Consider the following 25,018-nt stretch of genomic DNA (forward strand, 5'->3'; position numbering starts at 1 on the left):
ACCTGTGATAAAATCCTCTTTGTGCAGGTTATGTTTTAAGCCCTCAAATAAAAATGCATTTCAAAACTTGGTGAACTGCCTACCTAAACTGCTTTCTAAGTATAGGCAGCTCACAAATACGAGCAGAACAAATTTGTGCGTACAGGGCTTGACATTAAGCATTGTCATGTGCTTGTGCTCCGAACAAGTAAATTGGTCATTCACTTGTCTGAGTAAAAAAGTTACTTATCCGGAGAGAAAAAAGGACATTTAAGTTACATGCTCAAGTAACATGTCAAAGTTTATGTTGTATATTTTTGTAAAATTACGACCGATGCCCAACCTAATAGTGTACCTATTCAATCAACTCAATTCTCTGCGACAGAAATGTAAACTTCACTGGGTAGGGGAGGAGACTATTGTCATATGATAATTGTTTTATGTCACGTATGGTAGTCAAATAAAGGAAAGCCTCCATTGCCACCATTAACAGCAGGGATGCTCATAGTTCTATGGAATGAGATCTACTTTTTCATCATGTTATTGCAGCAAGATCTACCATGTACAATTTAGGCTATACCTTATCACAATACCAAAATTTCAGTAGTTGGTAGTGAAATTTGACGATTCTCAATACCAGATTTAAAACTACAACAAATAATAACACTAACTAATTTGTTAATTATGGAAGAATGGTTTCAAGTTCTTGAATAATTATTCAAGACTAGTAAACAGTCAGTAATAAAATAACAATAAAAAACAGCAATGAATAGAAATACATTAAAAATAATAGAACAGCAGTTTCAAGTATTCAAGCAAACATTCAGAATGAAATGCAACATGAAACTTCTACTGGTCTTTACTGTATGATTATAAAACATTAATACTTTTTAAAGCTACTAAAGTTACACAGTCAAGAGCAGTGAGTGTTTTCTCGTTTTCTTGCTATGGTTGTTTGATTATTATAATGTCACACTAGACAACAGCAGGTCTATTAGCTTACATTTATACTTACAAGTCCGACATTTTAATACAAATCCGCTTTTTTCTCCACTGTTTACGTTCACTTTAGACATCACTCTCTGTGTTTACATGAATACCTCACCAAGAATTTTGAAATGTATACACCGTTCAGGTGTGCATTAGAGTGAGCATTTTCACACACACGCGCGCATGTTCAGCACACACACATACGCTGCCTGTCAGTCAAACAGGGCGCAGCTGTTTATAAAATTACATGCTCTTGATTACTTTCAACAGCAGAATAAGAATATGAACTTTCTAATAAGTGACACAGGCCTAGGCTATCGCAAATATAGCTGATTAATTTTTTGTTTTTGACGATTTAATTAATCTGCTTGTCCGGTCGGGCAAGTAAAATTCTCTTTCACTTGCCCCTTCATAAATCCACTTGTCCCGGACAAGCATTAATATCAAGCCCTGGTGTAAATCACTAATGGATCCATTCAGGTTTCCTTGCAATTTACACAAATTTGTTCTGCTAGTATTTCATGAATAATTCCCATTAACAATAATATTACAATAGACACAATATATGTGCACTTATATCCACAGCTATATGTGCACAAACTGAGATAATATAAAGTAAATTGAAAGAGATACCAGTACGAGGGGGATCCTGTAGCTTATTCTGTGTGTTTGGTTGTTGATTGTGTTTGAATGCATGTGTGGATGGTTTCCTCTTACCGGAATCTGGTAAGCGAGAGTGCAATGTGTGTGTATGGATGTGTTTGAAAAGAGAGTCATTACCTGATTAAAATTCTGCAGCTTGACCTTAGATCCTTCCTTTCATTTACCACTGTGTGTTTTGAACAGTGGTGTCAGTTGAAACTCCTCCTATTTAAGCAGAGAATAAGAGGGAGGGGTGAGGAGAGTTAATATCTGCAAACCTGTGGGAGTCGCTCCTGGCAGGTGAAGAGGGAGTTTGAGATTTTGAATTTTTATTCCTGTTGGATTCAGTGCAAGAGATGATAGTTGAAGTTTTTTTCTGACCATTTGACTGAGTTGCTGTGGTGACAACACTGAAGACAAGAGCGAGGGATGAGAGGTGAATGGGGGTGAGTAGACAAATGATCATGAGTGTTTCTGGAGAGAAACAGAATTGAAAATTTCTGCAGAGCTGCATGACTTGTTTCACCTGGAGTGTTTGTGTATGTCCTGTATGTGTGTGTGTGTGTTGAGTGGATGTATCGGTTGGAGTGATTCAGGTGGTTTTTACTGTTTTTTTTTTTTCTAAATGCAATGAGAAGACCGAATGGACCGTTAGATCATCAGGCGTGTTTACATTCAGACAGACACAGTAATGCGCACACTCCTGCACATGCAGGCGTACACACACACAGATGCCTAGCTATCTAAATGAGGACATACCGTAGACTTCTATTGTTTTTTTGTTTTTTTAATTTTATTTAAAGCTAACTTTAATACATATTAACACCCCTACCCCTTAAAGAACACTTTTTTAATTTTTAGGATAAAAAAAATAATAATTATGATAATTATGAATAATTTTTAAATGACTCTTTTTTTTGTCATGTTTAGCTAACTTGTGGGGATATTTCTCTTTCAGATGAAATGCCCCCCCCCCCCCCCCTTTACGTGACTGGCCATTTTTTTTTCAAAATTATATGAATAGGCTCACTACATGTATCATGGCAGTTCCGAGGTGTCCACTGTGGGTCACTTAAGGCATGTTCAGTTTAGTTCCTAATGAGTCAATTAAGCTACCGTGCAATTTGATCACACTTAAACAAACTTGTAAATGTAGTTGGTCATGTAATGCAAACACTTAAAATGTATTGCCTTTTAAGTCATGCATGAAAGCATTGTGTGAGGAACTGGGCGAAAGTGCCTAAGTGCATAAGTGTTTATGAATGATAATCTGCCGTTTTTCCTATGATTTGTGTGAATGGAAATAAAAGTCATTGTCGTAGTGCCTCAAGAGTATTTTGTCACCATGAAAGTGCCATGATACGTATAAAGAGCCATCTATAATCATTTTGCAAAAATGTAATTTTAATAATGTGATTCTGTGAGACAAGTTTGTGATTAAAAAAAAAAAGTGAAAAGCTTTAAAAAATCATAACTATTTACAGCACCTAAACAATATACTTTCCCTTGAAGTTTAACCTGAACCTTGATGCTTGAAAGATTTTTAAGGACATGTTATTTGTCAACTACCCGTGGATAATATTTTGTTGTGCGTTTTATCTAATTTCTTCAATAATTGACCATTGGAGTCAAGTTGTGGCCCCCACAGTGAACCTGGTTTCTCCCAAGTGTATTTTTCTCCATTAACCAACATCTTATGGAGTTTTGCCACAGTCGCTTTCGGCTTGCTCACTGGGGTACTAAATACAATTATTATTTAATTACTTATTTTTAAACACAATTCACAATCATATTTTATCAAACTACACAATGATGACTCTAAGACATTATAGATATTAATTTCATTTTCTGTTAAGCTGCTTTGAAAGGCGCTATATGAATAAAAATGACATGACTTGTGTAACATTGATGAATATATCCCTGTATATTTATCTGCTGTTAGAGTTCTGCTGTATTTTATTGTAAAGTCAATGATCAGTCCTTCTTTAAGCCTTCTCCCCAAGTCTCTCAGAATCATTTTGTGGTTGACTGCACTAACAGAATTAATCGTAGCCTTCGGAATGTGGAGGGTTCAGATCTTTGCCCTTTTCTGCAATGTCCTCAAAGGGCAAGACACTCAAGATTTTTTAAAGGGATAGTTCATACAAAAATAAAAATTCTCTAATCATTTACTTACCCTCATGCCATCCAATATGTGTATGACTTTCTTTCTTCTGCAGAACACATATGAAAATTTTTAGAAGAATATAACAGTTCTGTAGGCCCTCACAATGCAAGTGAATGGTGGCCAGAACTCTGTAGGTCCATAATAAAAGCTGCATAAAAGGAGTCCATAAGACTCAAGTGGTTTAATAAATGTCTTCTGAAGTGATCCAATCAGTTTTGGGTGAGAACAGACCATAATTTTATTTCCATTTTCACTATAAATCTTGACAGCAGTCTCCTTGGCGATCTTCCTATATTGCCATCTAGCACTTTGCACATGTGTCAAGCACTTGGAAGTGTAATTGAGCTTGAAATCATGATCATGTCTAGAGACTGCAATGGCAAGATGTACAGTGAAAAAGGAGTTATATATTTGTTTTGTTCTCATCCATAACCAATTGGATCGCTTCAGAAGACATTGATTAAACCACTGGAGACTTATGGATTACTTTTATGATGACTTTATGTGATATTTGGACCTTCAGTCCTGGCCACCTTTTACTTACATTGTGAGGAACAACAAAGCTGAGATAATTTGTGCTCTGCAGAAAAGAGAAAGTCATACACATTAGGGATGTGCTGAACGACTAATTTCACTGACGTTTAAACGGAAATTTTGAAGTCGACTAGTTGACAAGTCTAAAAAGAAACCAACCTTCAGAAAACAGTAAAAAAAAAAAATTATATGCAACACATTTAATATACTTAATCTATTCCAAATCCGAAGCAATATTCCACTGAAAAGGGGCATTTATCTGCGACGTGCTCAACTTGCATTATGATCATTGTACATTAAATATAGAACATGACACGCATTCACTGAATCAACGTTAGCGAATATTTAACAGACATATTTATTGAAAACAAATGAATGAATAGTGCAGGATCAATGGAACAACCATTAAAAGCCTGTTCTAAACGGAATTCACCATGTAAAAGTTACTTAACATATTAAAACAGTCAGGACCAGTGGTGGCCCATGCATTTTAAGTCTAGGCCTTCAGTGCAATTCATGCCATTAAGAAAACACCATTTCACAAAGAATAATACACCGTATGCCTATCATATATTATGTGGCAGTCAACTAATAATACAAATTGACATTTTAAAAACACATCCACGAGCCAGAACTAAGGAGGTATAATACGAAGAAAAATATATCTAATATTTGCGATTTAAATGTTGCTTGCAATAAATTTTGTTCGTAAGGGTACACGGTTACTTTTCAAAACTTGATCTGACACTGAATGCTCAAGCAACCTAATTTACACTTAGAAAACTCCTGATGTTGCTATAACAATGCAAAAAGCACTTACCAATTTACTTGAAGTGAAAATCAGCCCTCCTTTGCTGTTTAATTAATCAATCGCACAATCATGCAGAACATCTCAGGTTTTTAAATCCATAAGGATCTCTTTCTCAATGGTGATGTGGCAGTGACAGCCGACTTGTCAGCATCTCGCGCTCTTTGCTTTCAAATTTCGGTGAAAGATGGGACTTGACCCACCTGAGGCTGCTATCCTGCGCTTGAAAAAGCCTACTCAGCGGAAAAATAACGTACAAGCATGCACAGATGTAAAGAAGACTCAAATGTGGAAACATCCATAGGGACTTTCGAACGTTTGGAAATCCGATTCCCGCAACACCATCAAAGTGATTTCATAACTACTTTGCTGAGTTTGCTTGTCTAGAGAGAGGACGTTTTCCTGCGCGCAACGCGAGTGAGAGAAGGAAGAAGCATGCACAGCATGAGGTGAAATGAAATTTTGTATCTGCTCCAGATATCCTCTTTTTAAAATAATATTTGTATTATTAATTCTGTTTAAAATATGTAACGTTAATATGACAGTAATTTAAGTGCATCCTCTGTAAAAATATAAAACCAAACATAAATGTGTAAAAATGATGATCAGTTTAATGGGAGGAAATATTTACTGACTAGTAATTCCAGTGTCATCTAGCAGCATCAGAACCGTTTAGTGGACTAGTCTCGCACATCCCTAATACACATCTGGGATTGCATGAGAATGGGTAAATAATATAATTTTCATTTTTGGATAAACTCTCTCTTTAAATGGGTTAAAAAGCCCACACGTGCCTCTTTCTGTTTCTCTCTCTGTCCTTTCCTTTTTTTCTTTTTATTTGTCACAACATACATGCATGCCCAGCACGCATATTGGATCTGCTTTTGTTGGACGATCTGTCTTGCTTGTTTAAGGGAGCACACCAGCCCTGATATCCTGGTTTTAAAAGCAAAAAATAGCAAGGCATATAAGGAGGAAAAAACTCCAGTTAAAAACTCAAACCACACTGTTATGAACAATAAAACAATTCCTGTCTTGACAAGAAACTCAGGTATAGAGCAAACACTAACCCTTCTCTGAACCCAGCAAATCTACAGTCTCATCTGCATTCTAGAGCTCCATTTTTGTATTAGTCAAGACTGAGGTCTTACAGCTCTAATCCATATAATGCAGCATGCCAAATCTGCAGGGCTGTCTTAAAGTGAACTTAGGCCGATTTTAGAGGTGCGTCAGATGCCTGTGTCTCAGGACACCAGCCTGTTCTGACAAGGAGGAATGCCAAGTGTTTAGAATTCCTCGTTGTTTTCCAACCTCACATTCAGAGTGAACTGTGGTGTGAATATTTATTACATTTTTCAACTTTTTATGTAGATTTGCGACAAGTTTAAAAAAAAAAATTTTTTTAAGGTAGCTGTTTTGAAGAGAGGCAAAAAAAAAAAAAAAATCCATTCACATGTGGAACTGAAGATGCAGTAACCCAGAATCAAATGTGAGATAATATTTCTTAAAACATGAAATAATTACAGGATAATGGAATACATTTTGCTTGAATGGCTTTAATAATAAGTTTTAGTGTTAGCAGTCTGATCTTTACATTAGCAGATCAAGATAATGTGGTTTGGTAATCTTATTTTCCTCTTAACGAACACACAAACACACACACATACACATAGATATCGTAAAAGGACATGAGCCAGGCAGACACAGGTCAAAGCTCATTAAGAATGCCGCCATCAAAACACACACACACAGACACACACACACTATGTTTATGTGGACACCAGAAAGCCATTTATATAAAAATAAATAAATAAATAAAATTCTATATATTCCAGAGTTGCTGTGTTTGTTTCCTTCACTTTCTGTTGTGACCTGCAGTGGAATTGCACTGCAATAATGCGGTTTCCCCTCTTACGTAAAACTCCGGGTTTCCCCCACTGTATTTCCAGAAATGTTGAATTCTTTCCGCTGTGTTGACATGTTGTTGGGCTTCATCTGATGTTTGTTATCCGGACTGTTATATGCACATGCGCCCTTGGTTAGAAGGCTGCTTATGCGTTTACATTACCACAATAAGCCATGTTCTTTTGGAAAAACCTGGGTGTATTAAACCACTTTGTCTGAATCCCTTAAACGGTGTAAAGAAATCAGAGTTCTTATGACGTTTCAGAATGTCGCTTTCTGCAAAAACCCAGGAATAAACCGTTTTCTTAAAGGTGCAGTATGTAAGATTCAGAAACCCTTGTTATTAATGACACCTGTGGCCGTTAAGTGAACTGTAGCCAGCTACCTGTTGCTCGTGCTTGCGCTCCTGCACACACTCCATAGGGATGCGAGCGAGCATCGGCCAAAACAATGACGTAACGTACAAAGAGACCGAACGTGATTCACCAGCATCATGCTGACAGATGAGGTAGCATAATTAAAATTACACAATTATGATTGTTTTACTAAAACTTTGAGACTAAACTAAAACTACTTATCAGCTAACACACATACAGCTACATACTACCAAATTATACCAGACAGTTTACTGTTGCACTGCACTGTTATGTTGAACTATTGTATGTTTTGTATGTCATATGTTGTACTACGAATAAGAAACCAGCATATTTGCTTAAATTTATCCTGTATAACTGACTTTTAGTATAAAGAGAAGATCGTTGAAATTATTTGAAAGTTACGAAGCAAGGTAGCTTGCAATTCATCAGCGTTAGCAGGCAAGATCAAGTTAACTAAAATTACATAGATCAATCCTTATGGCACTATATTTCACATGCTTTGCAGTTATGTAAGCTTACCTGTCCAATAAGAAGAATGCCAATTCAGGGTCAGTTTTGATCCCCAAAACCGAATGAAGGTCCCTCCAGGAATCAAATGCCCTGCCGACGTTCATTCTAGTTTTCACTCAACCACGATCACGTTCCCGCTTAGCCAGATGGGATTCAGTAGATACATTTTATTAATTTTTTTTATTGTTTTTTTTTTGGCTTACTCTGAGATTGTGTAGGAGTCGGTGTTGTGCTGGGAGCCGGATGTTTGTTGGATTCCATCTCTAAGATAACATTACCTAGTGTTGCAGTTTGTTGTCGTTGTTTAATAGCGAAAGAGAACCTATTACTGTCTGAGGCAAGGCTCTCGGGAGCATGCATAAACGTCACATCAGTTGGACTTTCCCGGCAAAAGCGACCCGCTCTCTTCACATGAAAATCAGTCTACAGGCTTTAAGAGGCAACCTAGAAAGTCTGGGAGGGGCTAATTTTTTAAGTTGCGTTACAAGTCGTTCACACATTGGCAAAAAAAGGCGAATATTACATGAAAATTGTTACATATTGCACCTTAAATGCTTGTAAACCAGTGGCGGGCCATGCATTAAAAGTCTAGGCCTTCAGTGTGATTCATGCCATTAAGAAAACACAGTTTCACAATGAATAAGACACCCTATGCCTTTGGGCATCATACATTATATCGCAGCTAACTAATAATACCAATTGACATTTTAAAAACACGCACGAAAGCCAAAACTTGAAACAACTCTTAATGCTCAAGCAAGCCTAATTTTAACTGCAGCATGACTGTTTTGTGAAATGAACATCTCCCGAACAGACATTCAAAAATCATAATTTTTCATATGAATCTACCAAGGAGGTCTAATAATACCTGGAAAAATCTGTCTAATAATATTTGCGATTTAAATGTTGCTTGCAATAAATTTCGTTTCGTCAGGGTACACGGTTATGCTGCGTTCCATTCAAGTTGGATGTGGGATATTCCTACTTAATATCTCCGACCATAAATGCATTCCATTCCCCGATATTCGGAAGATGACATTTAAGGAAACAAAACTGCAATGCTCCCGTTAGCTTAGCAGGGGTTTGACTCTCATCAGAGATGTCTCCTAGCAACCCAACTGATAAACAATGCTGCAGCGCTAGCATTTGTGCTTCAGGTGTATGATTATCAAAAGAGATTATAATTTACCATGTTTTATACACCTGTTTCTGCAGGCGTTTGTTAAACAAGCTTTAATATCATGTAATGTGGAAACTAACTTATTTATCGATATTACTTAATAAAGTGAATGTTTATCACTTACTTAGCATATCTCTCTGAGTATCGACATGTTTGTGTGACATCATGCCCCTGCATCTCGGCGAATTCGGAGTTGAGAATTTCTGCACGAGCCTACATGTTGTAATTCTGACTTCGATGCATTCCATTGCACTTTTCCTAGAAAGAAGTTGTAAAATCCATCTTTCTGAGTTGAATGGGAAGCAGCACTACTTTTCAAAACTGACACTGAATGCTCAAGCAGCCTAATTTACACTTGAAGTGAAAATCAGTCCTCCCTTCCTGATTAATAAATTAAGCAATCATATGGTCATGCAGAACATCTTGTGTTTTTAAACCCATAAGGATCCCTTTCTCAATGGCGATAGCGGCAGTAATGAAAGTCGACTCGTCAGCAATATTTTGCGCTCTTTGCTTTCAAATTACGTCACTTAAAGCGTGATTGTGTCACTCAAGGCCAGCTAGAAGGCCTCCACTGGGACATATCCTAAAGATCACACCGACCAAGAACAAATAAATCAATCTGATTGGCTGATGAATATGACAATCTGACATTAGATGCACATTCATTTGCACTGTTGAGGGATTCTGTGGAAATTCTGAAGGCCTGATGGGGTGGAGCTCAAACTCACGTGCTGCTTCGGGCATGCAATTTGTGAAACAGTTGTTACGCTTCGCTTGTAAGCATCAAGGAATAAATTCTGACTGGATAAACCTTTCGTTTTTCTCTATTTGTTTGTAGATTAATAAAAAGTGGAAAGCGATTACAAATACATAGGCAAAAAGGTGATTGAGAATGAAAGGATGAAAAATATTTATTTATTTGGCATGTTATGCCAGCAGAGAAGGCTTTGCTGGCCCTGATAAATCGCCACTGGTGTAAATGTGGACACTGTGTGATTGATTGAGTTGTATTTGTAGGGTCAGTGCATGACTGCTGTAGATACATTATTACTGAAGCCTTCTAAGCATTTTACCTCACATTCCAACACACCCTTTACCTATGCACAGTTTTCTCTTTTGCTCTCTGCATGCAGAAATGACAGGATTTCTATTTTGAATACGTCCCAAGTTAACACCTGTTGAGGTGGATTTTTTTTCAGAGCTGTGGGGATATATCGAGTGTGTTGGAGTAAAATTTGCATATTCTGCATGAAGTTGAAATGGTGTAATACCTAGAAAAAGGTTTTTTTTTATTTCATACAGTGATACTAATAATTCTATTTAGCCTACTCACTGAAGATTTCTGTGTCACATAGTTACAGTGTACTCTATCGGCATAAGCATAAACAGTACAACAAACACTGTTTAATGGCAAAACAGCAGCAGATAAACTACTGACAGTTGTTAAAAAAGTAAATAATTCAAAAATAATATTTATAATGTAATAATTTTAGCAGTAAGGCACAGAGCAAAGTAAATCAGGAAAATATGAAAAATTATAAATTTTGTTATTTGAAATTTAGAATGAATTTCTCTCAATCTCTGTCAATTTGAATGTCTCTCTCACTCTGTAGTACTGTTGCATGAGGAGGTGGTGCGTCTGCAGGAGGAAGTGTCTGTGTTAAAGCAGGTGAGGGAGATGTTGAACCGTGAGCTGGAGGAGACGGGAGGAGGCTGCTCTGTGGAGCTGCTGTCTGTCTCACAGCTGCGAGTGCAGCTGACGCAGAAAGAGCAGGAGCTCGACAGAGCCAAAGAGGCATTACAAGGTGAGTTCAGATTAGTTAATGAATACAATTAACCTGACCTTTCACCCCAACTCTGTCTATTCTGAACCTGTCATCCTGAAATGAACAAAGAGTTGGCAGAACAGACCTACAACCCCAAAGCCTGACTGCTAACTTGCTCAGTGAAAAGAAAGACTAATTACAATTAATTAAATGTTGGAGGTCAGTAAGTCTGTAGGTGTTCCTGCTGCTGAATGCCTTAATGTTACTGGTGACATTCATTGCTGGTAAAAATAAGATGTCATTCTATTTTGACAAGGTACCAGTTATCTTGCTGCTAAAAATTAACATTCTGCAGGGGAAGTGTTTGTATGTAAGTTGCAATAGGGCATAATACGTCATGTCATTAACAAGATGAAACGTGGGCAGAGACAATTAATACAGAACAGTAAAGTCACTCACAAAAACATGAACTTCTCTATTTTGCCTACACTTGAATACAGTGTCTCACAGCAGGCGAATTACATGAGCTCCAGTGTCTTTACACCTATTGGTAATTGCCACATTGTGCAGCTGCTCATTTGCATAACGTTAACAGTTTCTTAACTTTGCCACATTGCTGGACATGCCCACATCACATTGTCAGTGGCCATTGTCATTCATGTCACAGGAAATCACCAAATCTCTTTGAAAATGAAAGACTTTCAGTAAGGTCAATTTTCACTAAAATTGCTGTATAGTTGAGTGCCCTTTTAAAGGGATAGTTCACCCAAAATTGAAAATTCAGTCATTTACTCAACCTCATATCATTGTGCATCTCTTGTGTTATTCTTCCTTCCATTGAACAAAAAAGAGATGTTTAGTAGAATGTCCAAGCTCCTGTGTCCCTGCTCGCAATTCACTTTCTTTGACATTTTTTTCCATACAGTGTAAGCGAATGGTGACTGAGGCTGTCACTCTACCTAACATCTCTTTTTGTGGTCCACACAAAAAACAAAGTCATATGTGTATGGAACAACATGAGGATGAGTAAATGATGACATAATATTCCTTTTTCGGTAAACTATTCCTTTAAAGCTTTGCTTGGAATAAAAACTGTGAAAAGAGTGAAAATTAGATTAGTTTTTTAATTAATTGATTGATTTCATTGACATTTGTAATTTATAATGTTTTATGAAGTCATTTTTGGCTAACTTTGTCAGTTTTAATATCTCACTTCCAACAAGATTGTATTAGTCCTGTGGAAAGGCATCAGCTGTCTTTTTTTTTGTTTTGTTTTTTTTTGTTTTTTTTATTTGAGGTGTCTAAAATTGGCCACAGATTTTGAAGTCTCTGAGAGGACTTTGAGTCCCAGACAAGTAGATTGACCCACTATTATGAATGCGTTTGAGGAGCATAATGGTTTTGATTGTACCATTTCTTTAATCTGCAGAGAATGGTGCAGTACCTTAAAAGGATTTGGGCCTCCTCTTACACTGAGATCTTCTTTATTTTGTTTTGCGGCTCATGTTTCAGTTCTTTTACTGTGAAATGCAAAGTAATCAGAACAGCACTGACCACAAAACTGGTATAAAATCCTCAGTCTTTAGTTATCAAGGGATTCTTCTCTCTTTGCTCTGATATTGTCTCTAAATCTACTTTCTCGATTGAACTTCAAACCCAAACTGAGAGAGCAATGCAGGAATAACCGGTTTTGTGTTTCACATGCTAAGTGGGCAGCTAAAGTGCAATCCTGACCATTAATTGCACCTAAACAGCTTTGTATTGTGGCTACTGTCTTGTGTGCTCATCTGTACCCCAGTGCTGTCTGTGTGCCTTTCCACAAACAGAAGCCTGCTCATATCATTTTCAGGAAAAAAATCAAAATAATCAAAATAATCAAAATCGTAATTTTGAAACAGTCACTTGTCCTTTTTTTTTATTTTTTTTTATTTCCTGTAGTAGTCCATGTCAGCAAGAGATGGATGGATAAAGAAAACTGAAAAAAACAATGTTCTATGTTCAGTGTGTGAGTTCTCATAATACAAAGTCTTATCTCTGTTTCAATTTGTGTCTGTTTATGAGCTGAAGGAAAAGGAGCATCCATTGTTTAATTAAACACACATTTAGGAGGGAATTGGAGAGCTTTGCCTTTTAGAGGATCCACTGATCTGAACATTCTCTGCTATTCCGATTCACTCTCCACCTCCTACCAGGTGTTCTTGTGTGTGTGCATGAGTGTGAAAAAGGCTTTTTTGTGTGCCGTTTGGCTCCTGTATAATGAGTCTTTAAGTGGGGGCTGAATAGACTCAATGTCCTTGGATAAGATGGGCTGCAATTTGCAAGTCAGAGCAGAAGCTACAAGCAACCTAAAACAGTCAATTACTGCCTCTGTTATCACACACTGTTAACCACAGCCAGCTGGAGAAAGAGAGAAAGACTCTGGAAAAGGAAAAAGAGGGAGAGCGAGAGGGATTAGACTGTTAAAAAGTGACATCTTGGAGTTCAAGAGAATGATAACAATGTGTAAATGGGAATGTTTACATGCAAATTTAATTGGATTATGTATTTAAATTAATCAGATAATTAAATCAGAGACCAGAATCCAAATAGCACATTATCTCAGAAATTATTTCAAATGCCTGAGCATCTTTTATTAAATGATTAATCTTTAAGATTATATAATATAACTATACTGTATATGTAAGGTAACTGCATTGACAGATGAATCCACAGCAACAGCATTTAATCAACATACATTCAATATTCATCAACATCAAAATTCAGTGCACCCATAATAATGGGAAGATAAATAAATCTCTAAAAGTAAATCTCTCTTTCTTTTAGTTATAGAAGATATCTTGGTTTCATGCTTTTACTTCTCTGTTTCTCTCTCTGTTAAATCTTTAGAAATTTGATTTTTCATTTGTGCTTTAACCAGACCAGAATATTGTCATGGCTGTGAAGCACTTTTCATGGGTCAAGGCAAGGCAAAGTGGAGCACAGATTTTGATACAAAGAGGTTAAAAAGACTTGATTTAATGAAAGCATGCATTGCACCTTTTTATAAGTTTTTAAAATATCCTTTGATTTAACAAGAGAATAAATAAGAGTAGTTGTGATTAGGTACTTTTGGGCAGTTCAGATGTCCTTTAATGTGATATGAGACACTCCATCTTAAACTATTTTAGCCTTTTGTTAAGTTTTTTATATTATGCAGGCCACTTTAGTAACTTGATATTATTTGAAAGACTACATGGAACAATTGATGCATTTTTCACACCACAAGACTATTTAAAATGAACTAGTAAAGGGAAATTACTGGTAACCCCCCTACCCCCCCAAACAAATGGTGACCAGTATTAGGACCTAAGATACACTCTTTCCACATTCATATAAATCTTATCCTAAAACCTTGATGTTGATCAAGGACACATTAAGCATCAACTACCCATATTGTTTTTAGCTTTTTCTTTCTTTCTAGTTTTTATTTTTCCTTCACAAAGTAGGTGTAAAGACACCTTAAGTAGGTTTCTGAATTTGGTGTCTGAAATGTAGGATACCGAATTTCTTTTTAAAATGTCAAAATATTTTACACGTCTTTCTCTCTGTCTTCCTCAGCAATGAAGGCAGACCGGAAGCGTTTGAGGTTGGAGAGGACTGATCTCATAAATCAGATGCAGCAACTATACACAACACTGGAGAGCCGTGAGGAGCAGCTACGAGACTTTATACGCAACTATGAACAACACCGAAAAGTATATCTCACAAACACCAGCACATACACAACAAGCTCTTATGCATTTGCACTTACTTGCACAACATCATCAAACATGTACACATTTCCACAAGCTTATCGTTTATGTGTGATTTAGGAGAGTGAGGATGCGGTGAGAGTCTTAGCCAGAGAAAAGGATCTGTTAGAGCGGGAAAAATGGGATTTACGTCGGCAAACCAAAGAGGCCACTGAACACGCCGGTGAGCTCCGCTCTGCACTGGACCTGAAAGAGAACAGGATCAAGGAGCTGGAGGCTGAACTAACTATGGTGAGAGACATGCCAAAGGCAAACACACACATGTAGCTCAGAAACATAAGTGTTGAGAAGTGTGTGTGTGTGTGTGTTTCTTTAACAGATGAGTAACTTTATGGCTCAGAAACTAGAGAGCCGCGTTTTCGTTCGCTCTCCAGAAAGACCAGCCTCTCCTAAAAACAAGTTGGTAAGATCAGCCAGGCCTGCCACTCAGCCTCTTTGACTGTGCTGACTCCCCCTCTGAAATGCACAATTTAGACAATGTGATTTGTTGCATGTCCATTTTTGCAGTCAGCCAATGAGAATGAGAACTCACTGTGTATATACAATGGAAAAGCATGTACAGTTCTGTTCCCTCACAGTGAGTTTGAATGTGTTTGTGTGTTCCCTTTTGCATGTTAGTTTATTAGAATGTTTAGGAGCTTGATAAGAGAAACCATTCTAACCTAATGATATCAGACATGATGGTGGTGGACTTTTTCTTTTGGCTTGATTTATGGCATGACTGTGGTGTAAAATGATTTATATCTAGGCCCACATTGAATCTGTAAAGTTTTTCCATATTTTCTTTACCAACTGTGAGGCAAAATATGCAGAATTCTGCAGAAATGGATTTAAATATAGTATTAAGCAGAGCTGAGAGTATTACACTCTTATTGGTAGCTCAGAGATGCTTACACTACCAGTCAAAAGTTTGGACAATACTCAATCATTACTATTGCTACTTTTCACATTTTTGAATAATAGTGAAGTCATCACAACTATAAAATAACAATGTAAAATAAGCCCACAAGGGTTTCTAACCTCTCCTTTATAATCTTTTTTTTTTCTTTCTATTTTGTATTCTTGCTTTGTTATTTTATCATTAAGATGCCAAATATATATATTTTTTTTAATAAATAAAAACTAAAACTTTTATTTTAACTTATTAAATTAATAAAAATAAGTAAAAAAGAAAAAAAAAAGAAAACACAAGTGGTAATAGAATCTTGTGAATGAGTTGTGTTCAAATTCAGACATCAGTGAAGCTTTCTGCTAAATTCTGCTGGCACAGATTCTGTATGGGCCTATTTATAACTTAACTTTAGCTCCACACAAACTCTCTGACACTGTGAAATGTTTGGAGCAGTTATTCTGGGCAGTACTACCCTTTTTTTCACATTTAACATTTGATTACAAAAACACTCTTGTGGGAAAAAAGCAGACCTGATTGAATTATATCTGTTTGTGTGTTCCAGGCAAAACAGTCTTTGGCTACGCTCACTAAGGATGCTCCTAAGCGACACTCGCTGGCCATGCCTTCGGAGACTGTCGTCAACGGCAACCAAGAGTGGGCGATGCATGCAGAGCTTCCTCTGACTGCAGCGATACGACAGAGTCAACAAAACCTTTACCACTCGATGGACAGACAGGGTACACACACATTACACATATACAGTAGATGACATGTCTGTATAGAAAGATGTGTACCATGAAGCTGAAAATTGTTACTTTCATTAAATTTGGAAAAATTAACATGCACAATCAGCCTTCCAATTCTACAAATCTAACATTATTACTAAAACAGTTGTGTGTGTGTTTATGTCTGTCAGTGTTGAAAGTATCGCCGTGTGTGTGTGATGCTGATGGTGTCAGTATGATGTCATCGTCTGCAGCCAGGATCAGTCCCTGTCACTCCAAACAAGCGTCAGTCATCTCGGATGCCTCTGTAATGGAGGGAGAGAGGTCGTTAACAACATCAGACTCACCACGTCATAGAACACATTCTCTCTGCAATGTAAGACACACACACATTTACTTAGCTTTCTAAATGGCTTCTATTGTTTTATATAGAGTTGATTATTATAATAGACTTTACTATAGACTGCTATAGTAAGTATAAATATGGTAAGTATAATAATTACTACAGACTGACCCTAACCCACACCCTAATCTGCTGAAAATTTTAATACATTTCTACATTTTTTGAAGAAAAAAACAGTATTTGCTTTATTTATGAATGCATTTTCCAATTGAGGATGTCCTTAATGTGCCCAAAGGGTGTTTTTCAGGGTTCTCATGGTTATGGGAAAACTGGAAATATCAGGGAATTTTCAAGGCCTGGTTAAGGCATGGAAATTAATACAATCTCAAAAGTCATGGAAAAGTCAAAAATTTCTATAATGAATATGCATATACATTATATATTACTTTTTATCAAACTATGTGCAGACACCGCATTCAACGCACTGCGACACTCTTTCCATTCCAAAACATAAACGTACACACATGTGAACATTGCGCCATGATACAGAACACAGTTGCTCCGCATACACATTTTTGATGTATCACCTTTTCTTCTATTGCTCATTATTTCTTTCTTTCCCCCTCTCTTTAGTCTCTGGAGGATCTCGAGGAGCAGAGACGCCGGAAGAAAAAGGAGAGGATGGGGCTGGGCTCTCTGTCACGGGTGTTTGGTCGAGGAAAGCAAAGGAAGTCCCTGGACCCCACTCTGTTTGATGGTACTAACACACCCGACTACTACATAGAGGAGGATGGTGACTGGTGACACAGCTGAGAGCCCCTCTTCTCATGTGTGTGTGCATATGTGTGGATGTGCACGTGTGTTAGTCTCTCTATGGCTGCCATCCTTATGAGCACAAGCCGACTGTACAAGGATTCCGAACTGTGCTGCAGTGTGTGTGTGTGTGTGTGTGTGTGTGTGTGTGTGTGTGTGTGTGTGTGTGTGTGTGTGTTTATTCTTCCCTTCATTTTATACCCACTTTAGCATCCCACTGGAAACTTGAAGGCCTGCTGAATGTGTAAATAATGGTCATTGTGCACCACTCAGTGCTTGTAAATGTCTTTTTGGATTCCAGATGCCTTTTATATCATTTAACTCTCACACCATGTCCTAACAAGACGTAATGTGATAAAAGCGATCTCTTCCATGTAAATCTGAGTTTTTGTCCTAAACAGGTGCAACTGCGAACATTGACAATCGTCAAAGCATTTTCTCGATTAATTGGTTTGGGTTAGCTTGGGGTAGCCCCGCACACAGTAAAATCTCATTGGTCCGAGATCCCACTCATCATAGCTGTATATTAAACATCAAACATGTTCTGATTGGCTGTGACTGTTGCTGTGACTCAGTGTGGACGGGCAAAATTTGCATTGCATCTATTTAGGACTTAGTGTCATTGTCTTGCTGTTTATAAACCTGTGTCAAACATATTGATCGAGCTCTCCTGTAGGAAGCCAGCAGGCTAAAGACCTCAATGTGTATGTAAACTAAAGAAAAAGTGTTCCATTTCACACTATGATCTAAAATATCTTAATTCATCTAAGCACAAACTGCTCTGTGTTCTGATATTTGGACACCATTTGATGTAGTCAAGTGACTTTAGTGAACAGTGGTTCATATTGCCTTTCCCGCAGGAGAGTTTCTAACCACCATTACACACACTAACAATAACAACTGCCTTCACAATAACGCTCTAACCAGGAGGCAAAAACTGATCTGAGAGCAGCAGTCTTACTGTAGGAAGTTTTAGACCTGTGACACCAGGACTACTGTGTGGAAACACAAAACAGCTCTCTGTTCATTGGTTATGAAAACCCCAGCCCACTATCCTCTTAGGATAGTCGTCATAGTTATTATTGTCATTGAAATTATAACTGTAACCTTTAATAAAGCAGGGTGTGACATAGTGCTTCACCGTAGTTTCCCATACTGCTTCACAATTGGGAACTGGATTACCTTTACTCTACAGGGCCTTTCTCTTTCACCATTACACTTTGTAATTATAGTCTCTTTTTGATTTTATTTTTCTGAAATCAAAGCTAGCTATCGTTCAATGACAGATTCTTACCATTGTGTACATTTCAATATTGCACTGATATGAAATGAAGAAATAAATGAGTTTTTCAGAGAATGTAGTGTCTTTTTCATCAGCTGGAGATGGAGAGATTGTGTTCTGTCGACGCTCTCTCTTTCCCTGCTGTGTTGGCTCAGGCTGGTGCTGAATAGCATGGAAATGAAAATGGTAATAAATTATATAACTAGACTATTTTGAAATAAATTCAAAAACACTGAATGGTGTGTGGCTGAGTTCTTCGCTCTTTGCCTCCCAGAGCTGTTGATATTGATCTCATCTGTCTGTTGGTGCTCTGGTAGTAGTGTGTGTAATCATAATTAACTAACTCATTTCTAAATATCCTTAACTGCATGGGGCATTTATCTGTGTGTGGCCGATCTTTAAAGTCTTTATTGGGGCTCTCAAAAGCAGTCACTTTATTGTAGGTTTATGAATCCCATGTATATAACAGTACATTGTCTCTGCAATACCTTATTGGCTCTTGATAATGTGCAAACTCCACACTCCTGCTAATAAAGCACTGCAAGGAAATAGAAAAGCCAAAAAACGAAAAAAAAAAAAAAAAAAAACCTTGTGTTGTTGAAAACAGTAGTAATGTACAGGCAGTCTCAAGCCAGAGATTGTCCAGACAAGCTTGTTATTTCTTTGCCAACAACATTTACACTTTTAAAAGCACTTAAAGCAATCTTTTTGTTAGTCTGTTTAGCTAATCTCAGTCTTGAATTTATAATGTCTGGACCCGGACAGATCTGACTGATTTTGAGAAAGGTGAAGTCTGTCCAATATTGCCAAGAGCTTTTTTGGGTCCCCCAAAGCGTTCCGATTATGCACGAATTATGGACGCATGGTTGATTATAGTTCTTGAAAACAAATAAAACAGGTAAGTGCTGCCATCCACTGGTGGAATTATTGTGTGCACAAAGTATCCAAGTTAGGCAGAAATGAAGAGTTTAAAACGTGGGTGGGATGGCATTTGGCTTGCCTTGTGCAGATCTAAAAAAATTATAAATAAATAATTTAGAAGAAAAATTAGGAAATCATTTGTGTTACAGAACATGTATCTGCTAATATAACTGTAATTATCTATTTTCTCAGTATAAGTACGCAGTTTCTACTGATGATGCAACACACGCCAAACATTTTCTGAGAGAATGCCTCAATAATACTGAGTGATAAAGCGATACATTATAAATGTATTTATGTCGCGCTCCTCTCCCATAATCAACCAATCTAGACTCTGACAGTTTATCAAGCCCCACCCGCCTCAGTGTGAGCCTATCGGAATGCGAGGAGAAGCTGGACCGGCTTCAGCAGGTGGAGCTCGCGCGGACGGTGCCCATGTCCCGCTGGCGTGCTGGAACTGTGCAGGCGTGGCTGGAGGTGATCATGACCATGCCAATGTACATCCGTGCCTGTGCAGATAACGTTAAGAGTGGCAAGGTACATATCACCTTGTCATTGTGCAGAAATACATACACAGAAAATGTAGACAACAAATTAATATTGTATGTATTGTGTTGATAACCGTTATACCATAATAAAACTGTGCCAGCAATATTATTTTACCATTGTGGCAGTGAGCTCAAGCACACAGAACAACCATGATACTTCTGGGTATTAAAACAAGTGTCTGTATAAGTGTTGAAATTGAACTGTGTGTGTGTGTGTGTGTGTGTGTGTGTGTGTGTTAGGTCTTGTTAGTTCTTACTGATGATGACCTGGAGTCTGTTTTGGGTATCAGTAATTCAATGCACCGCAGGAAACTCCGTCTGGCCATCGAGGACTACAGGGATGCAGAATTAGGACATGGGTGAGACAGAACCACAAATAGACTTTAGAAGCTAGTGAGGACCTCTCAAACACAATGGTTGTCATATTGCAACCCTAAACCTAACCCTTATAAAAACTGTTGACATTATTAGATGAGGTAAAACATGATTTGGTTGATTTATGACCATTTCAAATATTGAGGTCCACTTAAAATGTCCTGACAAGTTGTTTTGTCACGTTTCACTTTATTTAAGAGGACGTTTCCAAAGAAAATTAGCAATACACAATTTTTCAAGTTTTAGAACACTAAAACATTTTGAATTTATATCATAATTTGTAATACTTAATATTTGTAAAATTAAAAAAATTATGCATTTATGAGTATGTTGAAGTTTTATGGTTGTATTTTATAGTAAACTCAGCAAAAAAAGAAACGTCCTCTCACTTTCAGCTGCTTTTATTTTCAGCAGATTTAACGTGTAAATATTTGTATGAACATAAAAAGATTCAACAACTAAGACATAAACTGAACAAGTTTCACAGACATGTGACTAACAGAAATGGAATAATGTGTCCCTGAACAAAGGGGGGGAGTAACAGTCAGAATCTGGTGTGGCCACCAGCTGTATTAAGTACTGCAGTACATCACCTCTTCATGGACTGCACCAGATTTGCCAGTTCTTGCTGTGAGATGTTACCCCACTCTTCCACCAAGGCACTTGCAAGTTCCCGGACATTTCTGGATCCAACAGGTCCCAGACGTGCTCAATGGGATTGAGATCCAGGCTCTTCGCTGGCCATGGCAGAACACTGACATTCCTGTCAGTATGGCTGGTGGCATTGTCATGCTTGAGGGTCATATCAGGATGAGCTTGCAGGAAGGGTACCACATGAGGGAGGAGGATGTCTTCCCTGTAACGCACAGCGTTGAGATTGCCTGCAATGACAACAAGCTCAGTCTAATGATGCTGTGACACACCGCCCCAGACCATGACGGACCCTCCACCTCCAAATCGATCCCGCTCCAGAGTACAGGCCTCGGTGTAACGCTCATTCCTTCGACGATAAACGCGAGTCCGACCATCACCCCTGGTGAGACAAAACCGCGACTCGTCAGTGAAGAGCACTTTTTGCCAGTCCTGTCTGGTCCAGCGAAGGTGGGTTTGTGCCCATAGGCGACGTTGTTGCTGGTGATATCTGGTAAGGACCTGCCTTACAACAGGCCTACAAGCCCTCAGTCCAGCCTCTCTCAGCCAATTGCGGACAGTCTGAGCACTGATGGAGGGATTGGGCATTCCTGGTGTAACTCGGGCATTTATTGTTGCCATCCTGTACCTGTGCAGGTGTTGTTACATGTGGTCTGCCACTGCGAGGACGATCAGCTGTCCTTCCTGTCTCACTGTAGCACTGTCTTAGGCGTCTCACAGTACGGACATTGCAATTTATTGCCCTTGCCACATCTGCAGTCCTCATGCCTCCATGCAGCATGCCAAAGCCACGTTCACGCAGATGAGCAGGGACCCTGGGCATCTTTCTTTTGGAGTTTTTCAAAGTCAGTAGAAAGGTCTCTTTAGTGTCCTAAATTTTTATAACTGTGACCTTAATTGCCTACCGTCTGTAAGCTGTTAGTGTCTTAATGACCGTTCCACAGGTGCATGTTCATTAATTGTTTATGGTTCAATGAACATGCATGGAAAACATTGTTTAAACCCTTTACAATAAAGATCTGTAAAGTTATTTGGATTTTTACAAATTATCTTTAATATACAGTGTCCTGAAAAAGGTTTGCTGAGTTTATGTATAAAATGTACAGTATGTTGCAGGAAATGTATAACATTCATGCACAGTGTAATCATATAAATTAACTTTGTCTTGCCTATTTGGTTGTAAAAAGGATTAGGCTCTTATCCTGCTGACCTTCTTTACAATGACTGGTTTACTGACACACTGTACATAAAAGAGAAAGAACAAGACATTTAATCAATTTTATCATTGCCACTGCATACAGCAACAGCCTAACCTACCTCAATTTCCTCACTGCTCTTTGACCCTGAGAAAGTTCTGGGGTATTTCTGGCACTGCCCCCTTCCTAATGCTCCATCCTTTCCTGGCATTTTTCTGTTGGACTGGCTATTTCAGCATTGCAGATCTACCTCCAAGTATTATTAAAGAAATTCTTCACCCAAATAATTAATTTAGGAAAAGGTTCTTGTAACATAGTACAAATGCTTATAGCTTTTGACCAGTAAGTAGAGCTAAAAGCAAACTGATGTGGTATTGTCAGGACAGTGTTGCAATGACAAAGTTTGATGTCAATACAGATCCTTTTTGGCTTCTTGCAAATTCAAAAAGCTGACACCCAAAATTGCCTCCATAACATTGGATTAACATAGTAACATCACTCAACTCTGTGTGCCACAAGGATAATTAATTGGTATAATAAACAAAATTATGTATATAACAAATTAGAAATAATTTATAGCATCCCATCTTTTATAGGTCAGTGATTCCAACCTAGATCTTTTAGATCACATACTGTAGTTCACAATAGGACTTTTTAATGATTATCAATAGGATAAAATGCCCCTATAGCACTCAGTAAGAATATAAAGAAAATCCTTTATGATTTTAAAACTCCAATAGCAACATTTGCAATTTTCTTATAAATGTCCATTAGCTTTACATTATTCCATTACAATATGAGTAGGGTCTGTTACAAATTTCACAATGTCCAATAGGATTCTAAAAATCAAATAAGATCCTACAGGATAATCCAATTGTAACACGGTTAAAATGGGCAAGGAGGAGGCGTGAACCGGACGAAGCATCAAAGTAATATTTTAATGAAAACTTAAACAAAAAACACAAACATAAACACACACACACGGCAGCTGCGTGTGGCTCTCTCTCTCATGAACTGCCGCATCCGGCTTGGCTTTATCCCTCTCCTCGGCTGATTAGCCCGATTGGGGGCCGGCCGTGCGCACTCACGGCCCGGCCCCGCCCTCCTCCTCATCACACTCCTCCCTCCTTTGCCTCAGGCTGGGGACCCAAGATCGAGACAAGGGGAGGGAAAAGAGGAGAGGGAAAGGGCAAGGCAGAGCGACAATGAGAGAGAAAGAGAAAAAATATTGCTTGCCGGTTCCCAGACACGCCGTCGCCTGGTCCTCGACCACTCCTCCACCCTCTGGTGGATGACAGCCGCCTAATAATCCCCATCCCTGAACTGGCTACATCACTTTACTCTCTTCACCACCAATAGCTGGTGTGTGGTGAGCGTTGTGACACACTATGGCTGCCGTCGCATCATCCGGGTGGATGCTGCACACTGGCGGTGCTAGAGGAGGTTCCCCCTATAATATGTAAAGCGCTTTGAGTGCCTAGAAAAGCGCAATATAAATTTAAGGAATTATTATTAATTAATTAATTTATTAATTATTACTTATGTCTTTTTCTGTTGCTGGAACATTGAGTACTCTTGCATTTCTGAAAAGTAACTTAACACTTGGAAGATACAATATTTAAAAAGGGTCAAAAAGAAACACATTTCTCCTGAAATTCATCATTTTTTTTAAGAGATTTGTTTTTAAAGACTATTCCATAAAGTACTGTTTTAAAAGAAGAAAATGACCTTGATCTCACCAGGACAGAGAGAAAAGAAGACTGCCCAGAGGCACAACAACAAGGAGACAAGTACATCAGTGTCTCTAGTTTAAGAAACAGACCCCCTCACAGGTTCTAAACTGCCAGCTTTAATGAACAGTACATGCCAACACTGGCTTGCAAGTAGAGGATACTTGGATAAACAGAAAGTTTGAAGAATACAGCATTTATTTAAATAGAAATAATCAGTTTAAATGTAACATTATAAAAGTCTGTATTGTAATTGTTGATCAATTTAATGCATTCTTGGTGAATAGAAGCATCAGTTTCTTTCACGAACAAAAATGTCTTGTTCTAAAGCTTTTGTATGATAGTGAAAAATCACAGATTTTAATCTTCAAGACCAAAAACAGCCGAGACATATTCCTATTAATTTGTGTTGTGTTTGTGTGTGTCAGGCTTTCTAAAGCAGCAGATATGGATCATCACTGGGTTGCTCAGGCATGGCTGACTGATGTGGGTCTCCCTCAATACTCTCAGTTTTTTCACACTCACCTAGTGGACGGGCGTCTCCTGAGTACACTCACACGCACAGACTTAGAAAAACATATGCATGTGTCTAAAAAAGCCCATCAGAACAGCCTGCTTCTGGGAATACAGCTGCTACACACTCTCAACTTTGACAAAGAGGTAAACACACACACACACACACGCACACTGTTAATCCTGGTACACACGTTTGCTCAGCTATCTAGACTTCTATTGTTTTTATATAAAGCTAACTTTAATCACTAAACTAACCCTAACCCACACCCTAAACCTAATACTAACAGAAAACTACTAATGGATTGTTTTTCAAAATGAGAACATCCTAAAATGATCCCAAACAGGTTTTGTCTGATTTTGCTCACTTATGGGTA

The 25,018-nt window shown here is 38.0% G+C and overlaps 1 protein-coding gene across 10 annotated transcripts in view; it reads left to right on the forward strand.

The window, feature by feature from the left end:
- The window catches only part of LOC127424404 (kazrin-A), a 47,617-nt gene that overhangs the window by 19,518 nt on the left and 3,081 nt on the right, over positions 1 to 25,018 (forward strand). For 9 of the 10 annotated variants that reach the window (XR_007894467.1, XM_051669581.1, XM_051669582.1 and 6 more), the window contains exons 3-12: positions 10,709 to 10,900; positions 14,459 to 14,595; positions 14,713 to 14,883; positions 14,972 to 15,055; positions 16,107 to 16,281; positions 16,461 to 16,645; positions 17,246 to 17,369; positions 19,960 to 20,165; positions 20,417 to 20,535; positions 24,557 to 24,788. Coding sequence is in view for 9 of the 10 variants with exons in the window: in XM_051669581.1 (XP_051525541.1) it covers positions 10,709 to 10,900; positions 14,459 to 14,595; positions 14,713 to 14,883; positions 14,972 to 15,055; positions 16,107 to 16,281; positions 16,461 to 16,645; positions 17,246 to 17,369; positions 19,960 to 20,165; positions 20,417 to 20,535; positions 24,557 to 24,788 (1,625 nt within the window). In the remaining variant the exon portion in view is untranslated. The remainder of the gene's footprint in view (positions 1 to 10,708; positions 10,901 to 14,458; positions 14,596 to 14,712; positions 14,884 to 14,971; positions 15,056 to 16,106; positions 16,282 to 16,460; positions 16,646 to 17,245; positions 17,370 to 19,959; positions 20,166 to 20,416; positions 20,536 to 24,556; positions 24,789 to 25,018) is intronic. The other variant, XM_051669588.1, reaches the window with a different exon arrangement.

This window comes from Myxocyprinus asiaticus, chromosome 33 (assembly GCF_019703515.2).
Source record: "Myxocyprinus asiaticus isolate MX2 ecotype Aquarium Trade chromosome 33, UBuf_Myxa_2, whole genome shotgun sequence".
NCBI lineage: Eukaryota > Metazoa > Chordata > Actinopteri > Cypriniformes > Catostomidae > Myxocyprinus > Myxocyprinus asiaticus.